Source organism: Colobus angolensis, unplaced genomic scaffold (assembly GCF_000951035.1).
Source record: "Colobus angolensis palliatus isolate OR3802 unplaced genomic scaffold, Cang.pa_1.0 Scaffold101, whole genome shotgun sequence".
NCBI classification, from domain to species: Eukaryota; Metazoa; Chordata; class Mammalia; order Primates; family Cercopithecidae; genus Colobus; species Colobus angolensis.
The window spans coordinates 6,089,930-6,111,752 of NW_012111031.1; the positions used below are offsets into that span (position 1 = coordinate 6,089,930).

The window sequence follows — 21,823 nt, forward strand, 5'->3', positions numbered from 1 at the left end:
ACACTTGGCTAATTTTTTTGGTATTTTTAGTAGAGACAGGGTTTCACCATGTTGGCCAGGCTGGTCTTGAACTCCTGAACTCAGATGATCCCCCCACTTCCCTCCCAAAATGCTGGGATTACAGGCATGAGCCACTGCACCCATCCTGTAATTCCACATTTTCTATCAGGAAGACATCCCAGGTCTCCTTTTGTTAGGGCTGCTGGTATACCAAACATATTTGAGAAATAAATATAAATGCTTGAGGATTTTATGGTGGCAAGTCTTTAAAATAATAGCTATGAAGATATTAGATTAGGCTATTTGACCACTAAAATTTTGATAAAAGAAATGTTACACATATTCCATTGTATGTTGCTGTTGGTAAATATTTACCAACTAAACTGTAGCTTTCAAAAAAAAAGAAGATAAAGAGAGCCCATCAAATTAATACACATTTCCTGCCTCAATTTATCTGTAACTCCTCCTTTTGTTTTTTTCTGCAAATAAGCTTGTCATTAGAGATTCCAGAATAACAGCTCCAAGGAGCCTATTGAGAATGAGGTCACATTATTAAAAATAAATAGAAGTTTCTGTTATCGTTGCTTGTATACAAATGTCTGCTGTACATTGTCTCACTGCTTTTCAGCTCAAACTACAATGGTGAAAATGCCTGGAGAATTAGAGAGTGGAGAAGCAGGTAGAGAGTAGCGCAGGGTAATGGAATCAGTTCTGAGCATTGGTGCATCTGACAGGGAGGGGATGGTGCTCAGTGGTCCTCATCACAGATGCCCAGAGATCTCTTTTCTTTTCATGGCTCATGTGTACGTAGTTGGGCTTTTCTTAAGATTGCTGTACATTTTCCCACTCTGGCCACACTTCCTCAACTGTAAGAAGGTACTTTCCACTGCCAGCATCTCAGGCAAGGCAAAGCCCAGAGCCCCTTCGCCACTCAGGATGAGCTAATACCAATGCTGTCTGGCTTTGGGTTGGTATCATCTGCCAGTTCTGCAGTACCTGACTGCAAGGACTCCGAATAAGAAATGTGGTACCAAGGACAAAATAAGCCAGACTGAGAACATTAAAACATAGAGCATGGATGTGAGATCTAGATTTACGTCCACACAAAAACACATAACATACATACAACTAAGCGTTGTTTTTAAGTTGTGACTTGACAATATTTCCTACAATTTATACTAGAAATTGGAGTTTGTTTTCCAAGATAATTTTGCCAAAGTTCTAGTTCTTGTACATTTTCTTTTAACTTCCTCTGTTCCTTCCCTCTTCCTTCTTTCTTCCCTTCCTCCCTTACTCTCTTCCTCCCTTCAGTCACCAGGCACTGTTGTATATATTTTCAACAGTCTGTCTCACCTAATCCTAATGCTGCCCTGTGAAGTGAATGGTGTGGTTGCGTTATTAGCACTCCTTCTTTAAAGATGAAGAAACTGAGGCTCAGATAATTTAAATAACATATTCAAAGACACACAGCAAAAAAATAGTTGAGTCAGAAAGTTCAGCATTTCACCATACCATGTCACTGCCTAGTTGGTTCATTTTTAAAACAATATATAATGATCCTAATTTCGTAAAGGAAGCGAGGAGCATTAGCTTTTGTGTGGAATGCCTTCACATGGATGTATCCCTGTATCCTAGATCCACACATCTAAGAAGTAAAGCGCATTTCACAGACCATGCATCTCAAGGGTTTTTTAAATAAAACTTTAGGTTCTTAAAATGCCAACTGACTTGTGTTTTTTCCACCTATTGGTTAGACCAAACTAAGACTCCGGAGGTTCCACTTACTTCTCTTTTTGGACCAGTCACTGACTCACTTTGAGACTTTGGGGAGTGACTTCACCCTCCAGGGCCCCTATTTTCCCATTCTAAGATGTTCAGTTCCCTCCTGTCTTTGCAGTATTTTCTAAATGGGAGACAGTGACTTAAGGAGAAAGCTATGCACACACAAACAAACCAAAATGGTTTCCGGACAGAATTATTTTGTTGTTTGCATTCACGTTACCTGTGGTGGGTGGAGTATAGCCTGCATCACCGAGGTTTTGCCTCTAGAAACAAGAGCTAGTGAGACGGAGCAGCACGCTGATACCACCTCACCAGCCTCTCATCCTGGAGGTCTCCTCCTGCATCCCTGGCTTTAGCCACATCCAACCTGCCATAGTTTCTTCTGTGTGCTTTTGCTTTGCACTTTGTAGAGCTATTTTCTTCCTTTCCTCCTTCCCTTCCTTCCTTCCTTCCTTCCTTCCTTCCTTCCTTCCTTCCTTCCTTCCTTTCTCTCTCTCTCTTTCTCTCTCTCTCTCTCTCTCCCTCCCTCCCTCCCTCCGTCCCTCCCTTCCTTCCTTCCTTCCTTTTCTGTTTTTTGTAACGGAGTCTCACTCTGTGGCCCAGACTGGAGCGCAATGGAGCAATCTCGGCTCACGGCAACCTCCGCCTCCTGGGCTCAAGCAATTTTCCTTCCTCAGCCTCCTGAGTAGCTGGGATTATAGGTGTCCATCACCACACCCGATTAAGTTTTGTATTTTTAGTAGAGACAGGTTTTTACCATGTTGACCAGGCTGGTCTCAAACTCCTGACCTCAGGTGATCCACCCGTCTCAGCCACCCAAAGTGCAGGGATGACAGGCGTGAACCACCACGCCCGACCCTGCAGTGCTATTTTCTCTGCCTGGAATGCCCTTTTCTATTTTATCTGTTTGGAAAACTACTGGGTCCCTAAGACTTAGCTCAGCGGGCAACATCGCCTTCTCTGGAAAACCTTCTCTTCGCTTCCCAGGCAGAGTTCAATACAGTCGTTTTACGGTATCCACAGGGCACTGGTTCCAGGAATCCCCTCGGTACTAAAATCCATACATACCCAAGTCCTGCAGTCAGCCCTGTGGTACCCGCATGTAGCAAAAGTCAGTCCTTGGTCTCCCTGGGTTTCGTATTCTGTGAATACTTGTATTTTCCATCCACGTTTGGTTGCAGATGCTGAACCTGAGGACAGTGAGATCTGACTGTATTGAAGAAAACTGTGTATATTTAGACCCACACCATTCAAACCTGTGTTATTCATGGGCCCACTGTACTTCCTTCTCTGTGCTCCTGTAGCTCCATGCAAATAATATCTTTAAAATATTCACATTAGTGCAGTCTTGCATTTGCATGACTATTTCGTTTACTGGACTGTGTGCCTCTCAGGAGCAGGGATTCTCTGCTGTTCATCTTGGTATCTCTAGTACCCAGGACAAGGTATGTGCTTTATGAAATGTGAGTGGATGACTGAGGTGTGGAGGCCACTGGCAAAGAGGACACTTTTCTCCCCCAGTGGCAGGGGGGACACAGGCAGAAAAGATCAAGCCTGGTTGTGTTCTTGCTGTTCTTAATACTTCCTTTAAAGATGCTGAGAAACTGAAGAGAAGACACGTTTAGAACTCCCCCAAAGAGCCTAGGCAGGGCCCCAGTCCTAAGTAAAATCTTGCAAAAATATGTGCTTCCCTAATTAACATGAGGTCAGAGCTTTGACCTTTAAGGGTTTCTCTTTGTGTAACCCCAAAAGATGACAGGAATCCCATAGCCAGAAATGACAGGAAAGGCAGGAGGCCACTCCAGTTGATAGCTGTGTGACCCTGGGCCAGTTATTTAAACCTCAGTTTCCTCATCTATAAAATGGGAATCATAGTAATACCCTGTAGGATTGTGATGAAAATTAAATGTGAATGCATATAAAACATTTAGCACTGAGTTAACCACTCATTAACGTTAACGGCTATTATTATTGACCAACTGGTCTTCTCATTTGTTCTTTAGCTATTTGCCCTTTCTCTGACTCCAAATAGGTAGGCTTTCTATAGAGAGAACTTGGAGTAATACTCTCAGATGAATGAAGAAAAAAATAGACTAACTTTTAAGCAATCTCCTCCTCCTCTGTTGAAATGTAGGTCAAATGTCACTTCCTCTAGGGAAGGCCGCCTTTGGCTCTCCAGGGGAGAGCTATTTTTTTCCTCTTCCTGTGGACCTAAAAAGTTCCCCTGTATTCTAGTTACTGTGTCTCTCTCCCCTGCTCAACAGGCCAGAGCCACATCTCTGTGTTCTCAGCATCTAACACAGGACCTGGCATATAGTAGGTGTTTGGCAGATGTCTACTGAAGGAAGAAATTTACAAATGTATGAATTTGTTTAGTGACAGACGTTTAGAATTACTGGAGGATGAATTTCATAGTTCAGAGAGTGAGACTCAAATTACATGCAGGTAAATGCTAGCACCTATATTTCCAGCGTGCTCCTTGGTACACCGCACGTGTCCATCCCAGATGGGTTTGCCCCGCTTTCAGTCACTGCTCTGTCTCCACAGTTCCTTTCCCTCCCACCTCAGCAGCACTCAGCTTACAAGCAGGCCCTACAGAGTTGGATAGAGACCCACTGCCAAGCATTACCGCCGCCAGCAGGGTTTACAGCAACAGCGCCAAGAAGCCCAGTCTCAGGATCTGTGATCTCAGACAGAAACGCTTTTGCATCTGGCAGAGTAGGGCTGGGGAGCAGGTACAGGTGCCACTTCACAGACTACCTCAGGCCAGCAGCTGCCCTTTAGACACCAAATTACCTCACCAAAGTTGTCTTTCCAGAAAAGTGGGTTAATGTGAATTTGAAGCGTTTATTAGCCTTGTTTTAGGTGTCTGGACCTTTCAGTGGATGGGATTGTCTAAGTATATACACAAGAATATTGTTAAACTCCTCAAAGCAGGTAATAGGGGACTTTTCAGGTCCTGTAGACCGTTAGTTTATAGATTGTTTTGTTCAGGTATACAGCTCATTTACTGAGTGCCTCGCATGTGCCAGACACTAATCTGCTAGGAGAGATGAGTGGAAACAGGGACCACACTGCAGAGATCTGGACCAAAGCTCCGAGGAGGAAGGGCTGCCTGATTCTCCCCAGCCTCCAGAACAGGATGCCTGAAACCATGATGATTGTTGTGATAAGTCTGAGCTGTCATTTTAGTATTGATCTATGAATTTGGCTGTCTTGTCTTTTGAACATTTCATCTCGTGGTAAGTTGTTTTAATTGAGTTTGCTCTTTGGTTGCTAAGGAAATTTGGAGGGCCTTAGTCAAGAATCGATGTACAACAAGGTGTGGTGGTGCACGCCTGTGGTCCTAGCTACTCGGGAGGCTGAGGCAGGAGGATGGCTTGAGTCTAGGAGTTCTGGGCTGTAGTGTGCTATGTCAACTGGGTGTCAGCACTAAGTTTGGCATCGGTATGGGAGCAGGGGACCACCAGGTTGTTTAAGGAGGAGTGGGTGCGCTGGCTCACACCAGAAATGGAGCAGGTCAAAACTCCTGTGCTGATCAGTCGTGGGATCACACCTGTGAGAGCCACTGCACTCCTGCCTGGGCAACATCGTAAGATCTGTCTCTTTAAGGACAAAAAATAGAATAAACGTAGAGACAAATGCAGGGAGGGAAGAGTCATCGTGACCTGGAAGATGCCAGTGTACACAATATTTGTATGTGGTTTGGTACATGTTAATTGCAGCCTAAACCTGAACAGTGCCTTTGCCATACCTAAATAAATTCCCCTTCGTGTGCAAGAAACATACATGACATTGTATCCATAAGACATTTGAAATCTTGGGGGATTGTTCTTACTGTATGTGGAGAAGGTCTTAATTAAAGAGAAGAGTCCAATCTTAGGGTTTAAAACTTATTAAAGCGGAAAGGAGAGAAATAAGGAGGCCTGGACTCTGGTCCCAGCCACACCTCCAATAAGCTCTGTGAGGTTGGGCATGTCCTTTAACGTGGGTGTCATTTCATGCCTCTGTGACAGGGGCGTGGCCAGATGATCGTCTCTAAGATCCCTCCACCTCTACGTTCTATGACTGCTATTCTTACTACATTCATTCTGTAAGGCCGTTGGCATAGACCCAGAAGATAGCAAAGAAAATATGAAAGATTTGGAGAATAAGCCCTACAAAAGCAGGTTACAGGAATCTGAGGAGACCAAGGCATGTGATGGAATTTTTATGAATTGAACAGCTCCTGTTATTTCCTCGGAGAATAACCCAAGAAAGAGAGACCTTTGATCGTATCAGAAAAGATTTAGGTTACAAAAGTAGGGATATGAGACACCAGAGAGGTTGTAGGATTTCCTTATTTGGTTCTTTTTAACGAAATAGTAGATGGCTCTCTTTCTGGGACAGTTTGCGTACTGTCCTGCCTAGAAGCTAGGAGTGAACTGGATCAACGTGTCTTAAGCTGTGTGTGGTGACATCCTCACACAGGTCTCACGTGCTGCTCTGGGAACTTCCCTGTTCTGTGTGGGGCAGTCCGGCAGCTAGGGAGCTGAGCAGCGGGCGTCTGCCTGGGGCCAGTGAGGAGAATGCATCTAGACAGAGCTTTACGTGCTGCTGAGGTAAGAGCTGGAACACAGCCCCCCAGCCCCCAGGAGCCAGGCTGGGCTGGGAGCTACCTACTCCCTCACTTGCTCCATTTCACAGGAGGCACCTCCGGGCCAAAGCTGCAGCTGCTGATGGCGCCAGCACCTATTTCTCAGCCCATTTGCAATACTTTCTAATCTAGGTCTAATTTGTATGTATACTTGTCAGCTACTGCATAGAATTTTGGAAGTTTTAACATAGAAGGGACTCCATTTGCTTCTCAATTTACAAATGAGAACACTGAGTCCCATAGAGGCAAGATGGAGCCTGAAGTTACACAGACAGGAAGCAGCCTAGGTCTCCTGACTGCCAAGCTTGGCACTTTCTTCCATTTCCTGCCAGTTATTTCCATTTTGATTTCTTTGGAGATGTTCAAGTATATTAATTATTTCAATATCTTAATTGCCTGGGCTGATTTAGGTATTTCGTATTTTTATTTTTTTGATAAGCCTCTTGCCAATTTCTTACACTTAATCTAGTTTTATTTTTCCTTCAGTGTCCTATGTTTAACCTTTTCACTTGTTTGGTTTTGATCGTCAGAACTCTTTTCATTCCATTAACCCTTTCACAGCAGATTAGCTGTAATCCATGTGCTGCATTTGAAACTTGACATTTGACTGTGGGTTTCATGAGGCTCCAGTCTTTGTGTAACTCATGCCTGCAGCCCCTCTCCAACCCCCTAGCAGCCAGGGCAGTACTTCGCATATAGACACATATGTGGAGTGGAAGAATGAATGGATGGCATTTGATATCAAGGCAATAATGCAATCATGGTTAAACAGCTAGCCCATAATATTCAACTTATTGAAAAGATGCATTTGGGGTACTCTGAACTTTCAGTAGGGGAAGGTCTGGATCTTAAAGTGCTTCTAGTAGAATGTGGGCTAAAGGGTAGCTGTAGAATTTAAAGATGTTAGTACCAGGAGCATCACTGTCTATAGCTCAGGGAAGGAGAGAGATGCTAAGGCAGAGAAAGGCCTGCTGAAGCCCCAGCCTGGAGTATCCCCTTTTCCTGCAGGAGGCTTGTTCTTGTGTGACACTCTTAATGGGATTGGGCAACATGGTAGAAAACAGAGGTATCAGGAATGTACTAAGGGAGAGAAGGCAAGAATGAGAACTCCTTGGATGGTGACAGAGCCAGGCTCTATAAGATGTGCTACGCAGCTTCAGAAGCCCCTCAATGTAGTGGTCAAACCAGAGGCAGCCAGAGCAATATGAGGTTGATGAAGTTTGGAGTAATCTGGCTTGCTAGCTTCCCATAAGTGTTTATGTGGCCTGAGATAACAGTGTCAGAGGAGAGCCGCTGAGTCTACGCTGTGAATAGCCTTCCCCCTACCTTCCACCCTATGACATTTACATCAGAGCCTGCAGAGAGAAGAATTCTGTACTCTGGAGCAGGCTTTGAGAGAATCCATGTATCCACGGGGAGAAAAAGGACAATCTGGAGGAGATTCTGACTTGACAAAAAGATTCATAAGAGTCCCTTTAACTGACCATCTGTATTTAAGGCCATTTATAATTATATGGTTTCTCAAAAACGAAGTCATTTTAAAATTATATTTTCTGAATCATCCTTTATGTAAAAGTTAGGCATACCAGTATCCATAGAGATATAATATCCCAAGAATATACAGTAAATTCCATATATTCTCAAAGTAAGATCTCCTACAGTAGTCTACTTTATAAAATGAAGGGGACAGGATTAAGTAAAAGCAATGTTTTTCCTTAAATAGATTAATCTTGATGGCTTTTAAAAAATGTTTGGGTATTTTATTTTACTTCAGAGTCCTACATATTTTATTTTTCGTTTCTTTAGTTGTCATAGTCTAATGCTAAAGCTTACAATATGAATGTTCTTCTAGATGATGTGTTGTTTTGGATTACTGATTGTTCTTGAGATGTTTGGAAGTTGTATGATTTCTCCTCTGGAAATGTACTGAAATTATTGAGGCAGAGCTAGGAACTTGAGTCCTGAGTGTCCAGTTTTACTTTAACTACTGAATCAAGTTGCAGGAAAAGTGGGGCACATTCAAAAGAGTCCTTTGGCAAGGTGATACCGGGTCACCGATGCCTCCCTGATCCTGGCAGGTTATATGATTCGGCATCAGTATATTGAATCCAAATACCGACTAGCCCAGCACTACCATCTTTCAGAAATGTTTCCAGCCCGTGAGCATCTCTCTCTAGACAGGTCACCATTTCCAACCTTTCTGCTCCTTTTAATTATCAGTTATGAAACTCCTCAGAGAAAATTCCATCTACATTTTTGCATTTACTTTAGAGGATGTTTCTTCTTCTGTAAATTCTGCAGCACTGTGTTCAAGAGAAAACTCCCACAAATTGTTTCTATATTCAGACTTCAGAGAACTTAAGTACAGGTACTTTTATGATAACTCATCCTCAGAAATTCCCTTCGCTACTGACTTGGGAAATACCAGCACCATTTAAACAGAAGCTCAAAACTCACTGACTTAAAGAAATGAGTGGCTTTTGCAGTTTGGGGTGGGGCTATTTTTTTTCTTATGGTTTAAAAAATAATAACAGTTTTTAAAAATGAACAACCAATGCTTTTTTTGTTTTGACCAATGTCTTGAGATTCTACAGCTATTGATTTAAAAAATGTAAGTGCTCTCACACACACAAACACACACACAAAACTAGCAGCTCAGACATGACCTTGATGAATGATTTGTCTTTTTATCATAGATTTTTGATTTGGGCAGTAATTCAGGAGGGGAGTTCCCAAATTGACCACGGATTTGCAAAAGACCTGAAAATGGTTTGTGGCAGGGCATATTTAGATGACGTAGTCATTAAAAAGGACCACACTCAATGCAGGAGCACTCGGGCAGAGCTGAAGCAACCACTCACTTATGCCTCAGAAGATACATGCTTTCTTTAGCCCCTCCTTTTAAGCTGCAGATGCCTCAGCATGCCCATTACTGCAGCAGTGGCCCTATAGTTTGCTGCCTATATAGTGCCAGTAATTTGCAAACTAAAGCCGTCACCAATTAATCTTACTTATATTACTTATTAATCTTACTAATATTATCATAACCCATATTTTCAAATATGCATGAATAAAAATGGGTGCATTTTTTTTCCAGGAAAACACATTCGTGGACTATGTAAAGTACCCAATGTTTGATTCCAACACCAGTGGTATCTTTTGTTTTGTTTTGTTTTAAGATGGACTCTCGCTCCGTCACCCAGGTTGGAGTGCAGTGGTGTAATCTCAGTTCACTTCAACCTCTGCTTCCTGGGTTCAAGTGATCCTCCCGCCTCAGCCTCCCGAATAGCTGGGATCACAGGCATGCACCACCACACCTGGATAATTTTTGTATTTTTGGTAGAGATGGGGTTTCACCGTGTTGCCCAGGCTGGTCTTGAACACCTGAGCTCAAAGCAATCCATGCACCTCGGCCTCCCAACATGCTGGGATCACAGGCATGAGCCACTGCACCTGGCTCAATGTCTTTCTTAAAAATGATCTGGTCTGCCTGTTTTTACATTAATTATATCCCCTTCCTGCTGCTTTGCTTTGTGAAATTGCTGCCATTTGCACACTCAGTTTAATTGCTTAAAAGTCTCTGCTCAGTTATGGACCTTAGGGGCCCTTCTAATGGTAACTCCATCCTTTCCCTGCTCTGCTCATCATCACCTGCATTTACAAGCTCCAGCCTGGCACTGCCTTGAGAATCTGTAGTTTCACATGGATAAAACATTTCTTCTCATTGGACCTTCAGTTTCCTTATTTATAAAATGAGGACATTGTAATAAATTATTTATGAGGTTCCTTCTGTCTCCAGAAGTTAGGTTGTGTTTCCAGGATATGCTGCTCATGCTGATGGTAAAAGGGACTCTCTCTAGATATCTATTCATGTTTCTGCCCCGCACCGACAAACAGTATCACAGCAATGTCAGTTGCTGATTATCCCTTCTCCACTTTACCTTTTAAACTAAGTCAATCTACTTCTCTTTTGCATTTGCTGTTAAATCACTGAAGGGTTTGGGTTTTTTAAATTTAAAGGTGTTCTCGCTGTTTGGCTTCTCAGAATTGATCCTCTCCACCCATAAATCTCGTAGAAAAATATTGTTACAGATGCTCAAGGCTTTTCATCTTGACCTGCCTGCTGTGGTTTAACAATAATATGATTTTAAAATAATGTGCACTTTCTATGTCTTTTAAATGAAGGCGCCATTGCAATTTTTATGGTAATAAAATTTCCCATTGTACCGTGATCTTTGGATATTTTTTAGATTTTCTTCCTTTACCCAACACTATAATTGTTTTGCTTCTTCGCTGGCCCTACTTGTGACACTTAGAATGCAGTCTTTTTCTCTGCTTCTACTTATATTTATCACTAGCTACTGGTAGTGCTCTAAAATCTAACATTCTTGTGTCAAGGGTTAGGGCCAGGTTTAGAGTCAGAGATCTTGTTTGTCCTCCTTACCTTTGACATTGTTCCATGCTTTCAGGGTAACTAACTGGGTCAATATAGACGTGCTTACCTAAAATGAAGAACAGCGCCTGGCTTATAGTAGGCATTCATAAAATATTGGTTAAATGAATGAATTTATCTTATAATCCCGTAAACATCCATGAACCAAGAGGTCTTAAGACATTTAAAAACATGAAGGGCTGGCCAGCCGGAGAGCTGGAGAGCCTTCTATTCATGCATATGTGGATATGGTAGAGGGTATAAAAGAGACCCAAGCCAAATTAGTCACAAGAATTTAGCAAAGTATATTAATACAAAGTTATATACTAATTCTTTAAAACAGAAGCCTTGATTTCTTAACACAGGAAAGCAAAAGCTTTCTACTAGAATGCCTGGACAAGCTCACTATATTGTAGTTTTAAAAATCTCCCGTGGGGCTATCCATAGTCCATATACTTAATAACTCATTGCTGAGTGAATAAATGGATGGATGGGATGTGTGTCTAACAGGAACATGAAGGCAGAGAACCTGAGTAGACAGCCTGGGAGAGGAGAAAAGACTTGAGGATTGGAGTCTTGGCTGCTCCTCTACCCAGCTGTGTGATTTGAGATCGGTATCTTAACTTCTCTGAGCTTCTGTTTTCTGATCTATACAATGAGAATATACATACCTATGCCATCAGCCAACACTGAAGGACATTGTAAGAAACACAAAACCTATGTTTACCCCATCCCACAAATGGCCTCTTGTTAAAGCCTGTGTGAAGATTTTGCTGTCAGACATCAGATCTACTGCCCTAAGAAAATTGGTTTGTCTCATAGATAGTGAATTGTATAACTGATGATACTTCCCTTTTTGCCTTAGCTTCTAGAGAACTTGGAGCTAGATTGTCAGCCTACTTGTAGCAAAACATGCAGGGTCTTAGGCACGTATTTTAAGTATTAGAGTTCCTCCCGACCATCATCTTATTTCGGTTACATTTTCTTTCTTATCAATTACATCATTTAGTTGGTTTAACTCTTAGGTTTGGATATATCTTTGTAACTTAGCTCAAATTATTTTTGGAAAAAGGCATTCTGAAAAAGTAGAAAGAGAAAGGTAGGAAAGAAGGAAGGAAGAAGGAAAGAAGAAAGAAAGAGAGGGAGAGAGAGAAAGAGAAGACAAGAAAACCAGATAGCCAGTGCCTGTCTCTTAGGATTATTGTGATGTGTAAGTGAGATTGTATTTTTAATACAATTAACCCCTCAACAGTTTCTGTCATCCTTTAAAAGATCCAATGTACCAATACTTTCTTAGATAGGTAAGACAAATAATTAAAAAATAAAATTTTTATTAATATCAAAAATACATTTTTAATGAATACATTTAAATTTAAATGAACACATATATAATTCTATGATTTTCAAATCATGCTCCCTGGAGTTCCCACAGAGGAAGGTGACAAGGAGATAAGATACCAGGGGCAGGAGGACATTTGGGTTTTATCAACCAAAGACTCTCAGAGTTGTTATTTTTATTTGTTTGCTTACATCAAGGTTTCTGTCAACAAAGTGTTGCTTGATGAAACAAAAGTTTGAAACCACTGATATATGTATGTGGCAGGATGGTAATTTGGTGGATAATGGATATGGATTTGCAAAATTGAGTGTAATGCATTTTTGGCCTACAGGTTTCGATGTTAAGACTGTTTTCTGTTTGGTGTGGTTGTTGGTTGCCATCAAGAACAAATACAGCACTATAGAATAACATGAAAATATAAAAAGGAAATCTACTGAAAACAACATCCTGTCACAAATGTATATTTTAAAATCGATAACTTCCCTGAACCATCCAAAATATAACTATGCTTAGAAACACCCCAACCCCACACTCCCACTCCACTTATCCGCTCTGTGCCAGTAAGTTCAGCAAGCTTCAGTGGGTCTCCGATTTTTTTTTTTTTCCTTTTTTTTGAGACAGAGTCTCGCTCTGTCGCCCAGGCTGGAGTGCAGTGGTGTAATCTCGGCTCACTGCAAGCTCCGCCTCCTGGGTTCACGCCATTCTCCTGCCTCAGCCTCCCGAGTGGGACTATAGGTGCCCACCACAATGCCCGGCTAATTTTTTGTTTTTTTAGTAGAGATGAGGTTTCACCGTGTTAGCCAGGATGGTCTTGATCTCCTGACCTCGTGATCCGCCCGCCTCAGCCTCCCAAAGTGCTGGGATTACAGGCGTGAGCCGCCGCACCCGGCCGGGTCTCCGATTTGAAACGTGCCCGTGTGGATTAACTAGGGATCATCCATTTTCTGTTTTATTTTCCTCTCACCCACTAGAGGGCAGCAGTAATGCACAGGAAAAGGGAAATTACTCAAGCACTGTGTCTCAGCAAGACTGTCGCTTTTCTGAGAAGAAAACACCTTGAAAGTGCCTCAGATTCCATAGCTGAATTATAAGAGGGTCAGCTTCCTTTTGTTCATCCCTAAATAATATGGAGAATTTTGATTAACTTCCTTTGAAGTTATAAACTGTATCTGTTGGCTTGGTCAAATACTAATTTTAAATATGAACATGAAGATACTTCTTAAAAAAGACATTTGTGTAAAAGTTAAGTGTTTTAGTTGCCTATTGCTGTGTAACTACTCTAAAACGTAGTGATTTAAGACATCACTCGTTTTGTCATCTCTATTCTTTTGGCTGACTGAGCACAGCTGGGCGATTCTGCTTAATGTGATGTTGGCTGGGAATGTGGTCATCTAGGAGCTCAAATGGGCCAGAAAGCCCAAAATGGCCCTCTCAGGTTGCTGGCATTGAGGCTGGCTGTCAGATGGGATCTCAGCAGGGTTGTTAACCAGAGCACCCAGTTCTCCTTCATTGGTTTCTTTATGTGGCTTGAATGTCTCATGTCATGGCAATTGGGTACCAAGAGGGAGCTTCTTAAGAATGAGCATTCTAAAAAGAAGGAAGCAGAAGTTTCCAACCCCAGACATCATTTCTACTACCCTGTAATGGTCAAAGCAGTTAAAAAACCAGCCCAGATTCTAGGGGAGGGAAATAAGCTCTACCTCTTAATGTGAGGAGCAGTCTGTATAGACTGGGAGGGAAGAAATTGTTGAGAGCCATCCTTGGAGACCACCACATGGAGGATTGAGAAAAAGCGTATTTCTGACTTACATTTTGGAAAGATAGTTCTAAATCATGGGGGATGCAGAAAGAATATTTCTTCATGTAATAAATGGGAATTGCTTCTTAATGTGGCATTTTAAAAATTCAGATGCACAAAAGTTATCCCTTATGTTCTTCTTCTCTCCAGATCTGTTACCTAAAGCAATAAAAAATGGCCAGAGGATCAGTGTCCGATGAGGAAATGATGGAGCTCAGAGAAGCTTTTGCCAAAGTTGGTGAGTAGACCTGGTACCCCAAATTGCATCATTCTCTTCTTCACTGAGTAGCTTCAGGGTGGATTCAATGAAATGGGAACATGAGCAAAATTACAGAGGTGACAAGAAACCAGTAGTGTTCGTTTAGAGGAGCTGGGAAAACTTATTTTTGAAAGATATGCTTCAAGAAAATTACTTTCTCTATCAAAACATGGGATATGGACGCTGCTCTTACATAGTTTGTTCCTGGAAATGGTTCCTAAGCCTCGTCTTTTACATCTTGTCTTCTTTTTTGCTGTTTCCTTGATTTTAATACCATCACATATTTTCTCTTACTCTTTATCACTAAACCTGTGGTTTCCTTAAGAGTTTCTACAAGAGTTCTTTGTGGAAACAGAGGTACCTTATAGAAATTATGACTCTTTTTCTGTGGATGTTGAAAGTCATGCTAGTGCCCCTATTCAATAGGGGTAACAGGCATCTTGTGAGATTCTGACTCTTCCATGGGATCATGCCTCCATGCCTGAATGATAGCCTCTCTCATCCCTTCACCTTCCATCTAGTCTTCCCTCACCTCTCTCTAAAAGTTGTTGACTGAATTGTCCTGCAGCTTCAGTGTATTGTGTACATTACAGATACTGATGGCAATGGATACATCAGCTTCAATGAGTTGAATGACTTGTTCAAGGCTGCTTGCTTGCCTTTGCCTGGGTATAGAGTAAGAGAAATTACAGAAAACCTGATGGCTACAGGTGATCTGGACCAAGATGGAAGGATCAGCTTTGATGAGTTTATCAAGGTGAGTACCATGTAGAATATCAGGAGACACATTTGAAACTCTTGGAACTTGAATTCCATTTTTAAAAATATGCAGAAAGACATTCCTTCCCTCCTTGCTTCAACATTACATATTCTTTCCTTTGTGATTTTCTTGATCACTGCTTGAGTTTCTAAAGATACATTATATTTTTGCAGATTTTCCATGGCCTAAAAAGCACAGATGTTGCCAAGACCTTTAGAAAAGCAATCAATAAGAAGGAAGGGATTTGTGCGATCGGTGGTACTTCAGAGCAGTCTAGTGTTGGCACCCAACACTCCTATTCAGGTAGGCTTAACTCCTGGGTGGGAGCAGGATTTCAGGATTACAGATTCTAAACTTGGTATTCAGACCTAAGGGATGTAAACAAAGACAGAAGCAAACACAACTTCATGGATGACTCCCGATTTTCTTGTGACTAAGTGGGTCAGTTCCAGGTACATAATATGGGAGCAGTCCTAGCCCTGGGTGGGGTCCAATACAAAATGATTTGATCAGCATTTAAACAATCGTTAAAGGCTGCCCAAATTCCTTTCTAAATCTTATGGACAAAATTAGCAACTCAAGCTTGTATCTTTAAACTTCATGATAATTTTTAACACCTGCTAAGTGATCAAAAAATTATGTTTTCATTGATCTGGAATAAATTTGTATATTTATTCTGAAGGCTGCCATCCAACAGCCATAATGGAAACTTCCAACAGGCCAAACAGTATAGTTATTGCAACATTTCCAAAACTGAGTTCTTCAAAATGCTAGTTGATCTTAGAGATAAGCTCATGAGGCCGGGCGCGGTGACTCACACCTGTAATCCCAGCACTTTGGGAGGCCAAGGCGGGTGGATGACCTGAGGTCAGGAGTTGAAGACTAGCCTAGGCAGCATGGTGAAATCCCGTCTCTACTGGGTGCGGTGGCACATGCCTGTAATCCCAGCTACTCGGGAAGCTGAGGCAGGAGAATCACTTGAGCCCAGGAGGCAGAGGTTGCAGTGAGCCAAGATTGCACCATTGCACTCCAGCCCGGCGACAGAGCAAGACTCTGTCTCAAAAAAAAAAAATAAGAAAAAAGATAAGTTCATGATTAAATACCATCTATAGTTGCTAAGACAATGTTTGGCCTTTTGTCTTTGAATACAGGAATTTTCAGAACCTGCTGGGGCAAATGTGCATAAGTCAGAGATACACTACACATTGTTTCCCAAACTTTTATGACTCAAGATTTCTCTGAGGGACACCACTGTTTTCAAAGACAGTTTGGGAAACAGTGCTACGCTATGAAGACATAACTTGAGCTTTTATTAAAATATCTAAAAATCACTTTCTAGCAGCTTTACTGATAGGAAAAAAAGAGTATATCTAAATGATTTTATTTTATAGCAATTTAATTATAATTGTATCAAGAAACTCAGAAATACAATAAGGATTGTACACAGTGATCCAACATTTAAACCAGCAGAGCTAAAAGAGGAATCCTGAGTTTTGTCCTGTAAGAATTAGATCACATTTGTATTTATATGTGCGTGTATACATATATATATACATGCACATATAAATAAAATATTTTTCATTATTTATGTATTTATATGTAGAAAAGAAACATATGTATATATTTGCTTCTAAATATAAATATATATCTGGATTATGCATATATATAGAAATAGACAGATAGTTTTGGCCGGTATGGCCTGCAATCCCAGCATTTTGGGAGGCTGAGGTGGGTGGATCACGAGGTCAGGAGATTGAGACTGTCGTGGTTAATACGGTGAAACCCCATCTCTACTAAAAATACAGAAAATTAGCTGGGCATTGTGGCGGGCATCTGTAGTGCCAGCTACTCAGGAAGCTGAGGCAGGAGAATGGTGTGAACCTGGGAGGTGGAGCTTGCAGTGAGCCAAGCTCGCGCCACTGCACTCCAGCCTGGGCGACAGTGCGAGACTTCATCTCAAAAAGAAAAAAAAGAAATAGAGAGTTTTTAAATCTGTTTGCTTTATGTTTTATGACTTGGAGTAAACATAGACTCAATGCCTATTTCCCAAGTGCTCTGAGATTTTTAAATGTTAATAAATATGAGATGATAAGATAATGGACTGAATAAGCTCACATCTTTCTGCTGGGAATGAGAATTTAAGATCCACATGTATAATTTTGTTTATAATAGAGTTTCACTTTGCAAATGAGTGACTTTAATCATTTACTTGCAGAGGAAGAAAAGTATGCCTTTGTCAACTGGATCAACAAAGCCCTGGAAAATGATCCTGACTGTCGGCACGTCATCCCAATGAATCCAAACACGAATGATCTCTTTAATGCTGTTGGAGATGGCATTGTCCTTTGGTAAATAATACTTCTTTCTTCGTTGCCAAAGAACTGCCCATTTTCTAGACCATCAACAATTAATTGTATTAATCCTAGGTCAATGTTGTTTGGTGCTCAGCTGCACCTAGAAGGCTTTTCTGGACTTTCACTTGGCCAGGTCCAGGACAGCAAACTCAATTCAAAAACAATTTATAATGAGAAATGTAAAATTGCTACTGCTTGAGTGGAGGGAAGGGATACACATTATAGAGATAAATGTGGAAGGTATAGTAACACCAAGTCAAAAGCATTAGATGTCTAATCAATGTATTAGATAATTAAGTGGGGAAAATTTATAAAGTACTGATTAAATAGTGACTATAGAAGGACATTAAAAAGTTTATCTGATGACAAGTTAAAAGTATAAAGGTGGACCAGGCATCAAATAGAAATGTAGACATTACATAAGCTCAGAAGTACATAGATAGTCTTTGATGTAATGGGGACAATTTTCCTGGTTATATATGTTTGGAATATATGCTGCTTGCTTCATCTGGGCATGGCTCACCATGAAAGCAGATAGAATTGATGACAGCAGCAGGATGATGGAAGGAGTCCTTAAACTGTAATCCTTAAGCAAAGAAACCTTTGAGTGGGGCACAGAAATCAACAACTCAAACATTAAGGACACCTGGAAAAGGGGGAACGCATCCTGTCCATGGGAGGCCTCTAAATACGGTGCTGGTCAGTGCAGCATGGTGTCTTTGAAAATCCCTCTGTAGCTCTTGCTTCAGCAGGTTCTCTGTCATCACAGGCCATGCTGTAAGTAAGATGACTTGAGGTGCTCAATGTGTGGGGGACTCAGGACTTAAAGGAAACGATGGGTGGGCAAGACATTGAACTTTCTCCTCTGCTCTGACCACAGCAATTCTACTTTTGATATTTTATTTATTGGAGTTTGTCCTGATAATTCATTTTTAAAAGGTTCAATTGCTATAAAATAAAAAAATAAGAATTCTAGCTTTTAGGTTGCTATCCAAGGCCCCCCATGGTCTTCCCTCAATCTCCTAGTTTTACGTTCTAAGACCCCTGTGACTCATTGGTAGTCAGCCTAGGGCACTGAGAAGAATATAAAAATGTTATAACATGATTAGCTGAAGATAGAAAGTTTGGCCCGGTGTCAAATAGAAATGTAGGTATTATATAAGCTCAGAATTTTATAGATAGTCTTTTGTATGATGTGGACAATTTTCATGGCTAAGAAAATAAAGTATTTATGGTACAATTACTTTGGTTATCCACCCAGAATTTCCTAATGTGCTAAGAAAATCAGGATAATTTTGCAGCTGTTTAGGTGAGAGAATGAAGTGGGGTCCTCATTTCCAACCTCAATATATTAATATGACTTCAGTAGTATTCACCTTTCCCGCAGATAGTTTGAGTACTCAAACGGCATAACTGATTTTATGTCTAAACATCACAGAGTCTGTTGCTGTCTTCTTTGATTATGGTCTTGCTAGAATTTAAATTCAATATTACTGGGCTCTGTTATTCAGAAGACAGCTTTCTTTAATTTAAGTGTTTCTCTTTCAGTAAAATGATCAACCTGTCAGTGCCAGACACAATTGATGAAAGAACAATCAACAAAAAGAAGCTCACCCCTTTCACCATTCAGGTATGTCTTCCCACCATTACCGTAATACAGGATTTGTTTGGCATCAATGAGCGTCATAACTGCTGAGTCAGCCTTTTTCAGGGGCTCAGACATCATTCCCAAAACCCAGGCTTTGGGCTGGTGACTAGTCATACTTCAGGGATAAAGGGATACATATCTGAGCAGCAAGGAAGGGAGACTGGTGGAGTGGTAGCAGCTGGGGCTTTGTATGTTTTGTTTTGGCCACTTAGGAATAAAATTCACTTTGGCTAAAGTTTTAACTCAAGCTTTTCTTAGCAATTTATCTTTGATTTGATGCCAAATAAATAGCATTTTACCTGAAAACATAAGCCTTTCTAAGAAGCAAGGGGTGAAAAACGGGAAGTACTCTGGCAGCCTTCATAGTAATATTGGCCACAGCCACGAGTATAATAGATATAACTTGCTTTTATTCCATCAATTTGTTGAATAACTGGAATAGTAACCAGCAGTAAGTGTATTTCTGTGTAGTGTTCCAGTATTTTAACATTATTGTAATTCTCTTGCTAAGAAACCATATCTAACTTCTTAAATCATGAACAATACATTATCTCCTGTGTGGATTTAAGCAACCTTGTTTACTTTAAAAATGGAAATGAACCAAATTGAGAACAATGATTAAACACATATGAATGCATTTAATGTTAAATTTACTCATAATCTTGACCATATATAAAAACAGTATTTTTCACTCATCATTTGAGCACTAGAACAAGGACCCACTTTTCTTCTGATAGTTCTTTTCCTAATTCACTGGTAGCCTTTGCTTTGTTTTTAATTTGTCAATTAAAACAATTTCTATACATCTCTGACACTGATATCTCTTCCTTTTTAAACCCAAGAATAGTACATAGAGAGTCTGGACTGAAAACTTCCTTGACTCTATCCCGACTATATGTGAGTTACATTACCTGCATTGTTGTTACTCATAAGAACATAGACTCTATGAGTGTGTGTGTGTATACTCGTGTTCCCTCTTTATTACGGATACTCAACAAATCGACCTAGTAAAAACCACTTCATCTTTTCCAGGAATTTTAATTGTATCTATTTTTCATTTTCATTTTCTTTTTTCTTTTTTTTTTTTTTGAGATAGAGTTTCACTCTTGTCGCCCAGGCTGGAGTGCAATGGTGCAATCTTGGCTCCCTGCAACTTCTGCCTCCTGGGTTCAAGAAATTCTCCTGCCTCAGCCTCCTGAGTAGCTGGGATTATAGGCACCCGCCACCACACCCAGCTGATTTTTGTATTTTTAGTAGAAATGGGGTTTCACCATGTTGGTCAGACTGGTCTCAAACTACTGACCTTAGGTGATCCACCCACCTTGACCTCTCAAAGTGCTGGGATTACAGGTATGAGCCACCGTGCCCAGCCTTTTTCATTTTCTTAACACCCAATCTGCAAGTCAAAAACCTCTTCTGCTACTCTCTTTTATGATCTTGATTTACATCAACAATCATCTTGTTCATGATGGCCAGTGACAGGACAATGACTTCCTCAAAGGTGCCCCTTTATTGTTGGCCAGTAGAGATGTTGTGTGTGTCAGCTTCATCACAGAGCAAGATGAAAAATATAGGCCTCATTAGTCTCATGCCAACCAGAATGGGCCTTCAACTTACAGTGCTAAAAATGGGCCACTGCATGAGCTCTGTGTCTGCGTTACTGGATTTTCTCTTCTGGTTATGAGTCACTGTTTTTTCTCAATGTTAAGACGAGTGAAGACCATGACTCTAAACCTGTGACCTTCGCAGAAGGAAAACATTGTTGCCGTTGCCGTCGGTATTGTTTGACATCTACAAAGTCATAGAACAAAAACTTGCATACTCTTTCTCCCTCAGGAAAATCTGAACTTGGCTCTGAACTCTGCCTCAGCCATCGGGTGCCATGTGGTCAACATAGGAGCTGAGGACCTGAAGGAGGGGAAGCCTTATCTGGTCCTGGGACTTCTGTGGCAAGTCATCAAGATTGGGTTGTTTGCTGACATCGAACTCAGCAGAAATGAAGGTAAGAGCGAGTCCCAAAGGTCATTTATGACACAGCTTTCTAATAACTTATGTGTTGGGGACTGTAGGAGGAAGATGTCAGAAGTTCTCAAGTTTTGAAAACTACATGGTTATATTGATTCCATGGTGTTCATGTAACAGATTCTAGACACACAGACCAGACATTTTTTAATGATAGAGCAAAGGCTTTTTAAGACCACTGACTAACAATAATGCTTGTTTGGAGCATAGGGCTCAGTCTTGAATGTTTGGCACTGTAATCCCAAGAGGTTTCTTCAGAACTCACTTTGCCTTTAGATACTTTGTAACAAATAAGAGGACTTTTAACTTGCATTTTGTGAAGCGAGCAACTCACATTCATATACTATAGTGATGGTACCAGATTAGGAGGAACTTGGTCTATTTCTTCTCAAAACTACAGAGGAAGGTACAGGTCAAAGGGTTCAAGGTTGCAATTATATGGGATGAATAAGTGGAGATCTAAACAGCGTGAGGGCTATAGTTAATAATATTGTGTACTGGTAATTTGCCAAGAAAGTAGATTTTAGGTACTCTTCCTACCAAAAAAAAAAGAAAGAAAGAGGCAGAGAGAGAGAAAGAGAGAGAGAAAGAAAGAAAGAGAGAGAGAAAGAGAGAGAGAGAAGGAAGGAAGGAAGGAGGGAGAGAGGGAGGGAGGGAGGGAGGCCAGGCACAGTGGCTCACGTTTGTATTCCCAGCACTTTGGGAGGCTGAGGCGGGCAGATCACGAGGTCAGGAGATCGAGACCATCCTGGCGAACACGGTGAAACCCCATCTCTACTAAAAATACAAAAAA

General features: G+C 41.0%; 1 protein-coding gene across 4 annotated transcripts in view; it reads left to right on the plus strand.

Moving 5' to 3' along the window:
- The window catches only part of LCP1 (lymphocyte cytosolic protein 1 (L-plastin)), an 89,554-nt gene that overhangs the window by 40,251 nt on the left and 27,480 nt on the right, over positions 1 to 21,823 (plus strand). For 2 of the 4 annotated variants that reach the window (XM_011939869.1, XM_011939882.1), the window contains 6 exons: positions 14,138 to 14,225; positions 14,840 to 15,003; positions 15,180 to 15,309; positions 17,222 to 17,354; positions 18,909 to 18,990; positions 20,845 to 21,010. In XM_011939869.1, coding sequence (XP_011795259.1) covers positions 14,162 to 14,225; positions 14,840 to 15,003; positions 15,180 to 15,309; positions 17,222 to 17,354; positions 18,909 to 18,990; positions 20,845 to 21,010 — 739 coding nt within the window. In that variant the 5' untranslated portion in view covers positions 14,138 to 14,161. Of the gene's footprint in view, positions 1 to 6,272; positions 6,384 to 9,548; positions 9,571 to 14,137; positions 14,226 to 14,839; positions 15,004 to 15,179; positions 15,310 to 17,221; positions 17,355 to 18,908; positions 18,991 to 20,844; positions 21,011 to 21,823 lie in introns of those variants that run through there. The other 2 variants (XM_011939891.1, XM_011939874.1) reach the window with 2 other exon arrangements.